General features: G+C 32.8%; 1 protein-coding gene across 1 annotated transcript in view; it reads left to right on the top strand.

Annotated features, from left to right (window-relative positions):
- LOC113828088 (zinc finger protein OZF-like) overlaps window positions 1-943 on the top strand; it is a 1428-nt gene extending 485 nt beyond the window's left edge. Inside the window, exon 1 of the mRNA XM_027381032.2 lies at window positions 1-943. This exon is cut by the window's left edge and continues 485 nt beyond it. Coding sequence (XP_027236833.2) covers window positions 1-769 — 769 coding nt within the window. The 3' untranslated portion in view covers window positions 770-943.
- Window positions 944-2500: the final 1557 nt, after the last annotated feature.

Here is a 2500-nt window from a genome sequence, read left to right as displayed (position 1 = left end):
GCCATACACCTGTGATATTTGCAACAAGGCGTTCTCTCATAGAGATCATCTAGTCAAGCATATCAGAGTACACACAAAAGAGAAGCCATACACTTGTGGGACTTGCAACAGGGCTTTCTCTCAGAAAGACAGTTTGGTCAAGCATATCAGAGTGCACACACAGGTGAAGCCATACATTTGTGATGTCTGCAACAAGACATTCACTCAGAAAGGTAATCTAGACTTGCATATCAGAGTACATACAAAGGAGAAACCATACATTTGCGAGACTTGCAACAAGGCTTTCTCAGTAAAAGTTAGTCTAGTGAAACACATCAGAGTTCATACAAAGGAGAAGCCATACGTTTGTGATATTTGCAACAAGGCGTTCTCTCAGAAAATTCATCTAGTCAAGCATACCAGAGTACACACAAAGGAGAAGTCACATACATGTGAGACTTGCAACAAGGCTTTCTCTAACAAAAGCAATCTAGTTCAGCATGTCAAAGTACATACACAGGAGAAGCCATACATCTGTGAAATTTGCAACAAGGCATTTTCAGAAAAGGGTAATCTAGTGGTACACATTCGAGTACACACAAAGGAAAAGCCATTCATCTGTGACGTTTGCGAAAAGGCTTTCTCAGTAAAAGATAAACTAGTGAGACATATGAGAGTACATACAAGGGAGAAGCCATACCCCTGTGATATTTGTGACAAGGCTTTCTCAGTAAAATCTAGTCTAGTGAGACACATGGCAGTCCATACAAAGGAGAAGTCATACAGTTGAGAGATTTAACAATAAGGTCTTTTCATAGAAAAATCATCTGCAGTGAGTCATATGAGTACATGCAAGTTATAATCACACTGGCATTCGGTCGGGTTTTCTACTTTTTAGTATATATAAAGGGCACAGGTCTTATGTCTACGAGGTCTATGTATATATATGCTTTCACCCGGAGGAGACATCTCATAAGGACTCAGACTGCATTTAATAGCATGATGTTTCTGCTAAAAGAAACACGTTTTCTTGATATTATTTGGGTGAAATTGTCCTATTTTTTCTTTAAAATATTTTTTTTCCTGATTTATGCTGTACATGTTGTATTGTGTAGATCTTTCCAGGCATAATAAAATTTTACGCGCTTTGACCTGTATTTCACTGATCAAATGACAGCAACTACTGTACTGGTCGAAGCTCCTCCGCCTCCTCAATGCGGCAACTGATGGAGTTTGGCGTTTTGAAAAGAATGTTTTAGCTTCCTCTGGGGTCCTGTTCTCATAATTTCAAAGAGGAAATTCAGATGTTTCATATAAGAATCAAAATATTTCATTTTAATATTGAAAGGAAAGAATACTCATATACGATAAGACAATATGCATTAATACATATACACACCTAAACATTTGTATATGTATATATACTTACGAGTGTTTGTTTGTGTGTGTGTGTATGTATATATATATATATATATATATATATATATATATATATATATATATATATATATATATATATATATATATATATATATATATATGTGTGTGTGTGTGTGTGTGTGCGTGTGTGTATGTACATGTACATATATATGAGTGTGTGTGTGTGTGTATTTATCAATGGTACATCAAAAAATAATAAATGATAGAGATAAAATCAATAAAATCAAACAAAACATTAATAGAAAGATAAGTGATATAGTAAAATATTTACTAACATTCATGCTTCACATGGAAGAACTATAGTAAGCAAAACTTTTAAAGCACAGAACTAGAAACATCACAATATGATATACTGATACAATATTGTATAATAATACAAACACAATATGATCTAAAGACGATTATGATATGATATGATAGCATTTATATATTGATAGTGTCCTGTCCTCTCCTTAAGGAACAATAGGCGAACTTGGAACAAGAGGAAATGCTTACTAATATAGAACGAGAAATTAATTAATAAACAGTAATGAAACTGAATAATAAGAGAAACAGATAATAGAAGATAAAACAAAATGTTCATTAAAAAATATATACGCTTCATTTTGAAGAATAATTGCAAACAAAATTTTTAAAGCACAACAGAATGAATGAATTGAACGAAATAGTAATTAATATTCATTAAATAAATCGGCCAGAGGAATAATTGTTAGTCAAGTATAAACACAAAATATAATTGAGATATTTCATGATGTTCACTTACTAGGGATCGGAAAGTAAATATAATTGCACGTACTTTCTTTTTAACGGTTATCATCATCGATGTCATCAACATAATTACCATCAGAACATTACATACGATTACATAATTACATTCAATTGTATGTTTTGTTATTGTTAATTCAATCATTATTATTACCGGTATTATCATTATGGCCACTGCCACCATCAGCATTATCATCATGAATATTATCCTCATGTGTGGGTGTGGGTGTATGTATGTATGTATGTATGTATGTATGTATATATATACATACACACACGCACACACACACACACACACACATACACACACACACAC

This window comes from Penaeus vannamei, unplaced genomic scaffold (genome assembly GCF_042767895.1).
Source record: "Penaeus vannamei isolate JL-2024 unplaced genomic scaffold, ASM4276789v1 unanchor3196, whole genome shotgun sequence".
Taxonomy (NCBI): domain Eukaryota; kingdom Metazoa; phylum Arthropoda; class Malacostraca; order Decapoda; family Penaeidae; genus Penaeus; species Penaeus vannamei.
This window is presented reverse-complemented; position numbering and strand designations above follow the sequence as displayed.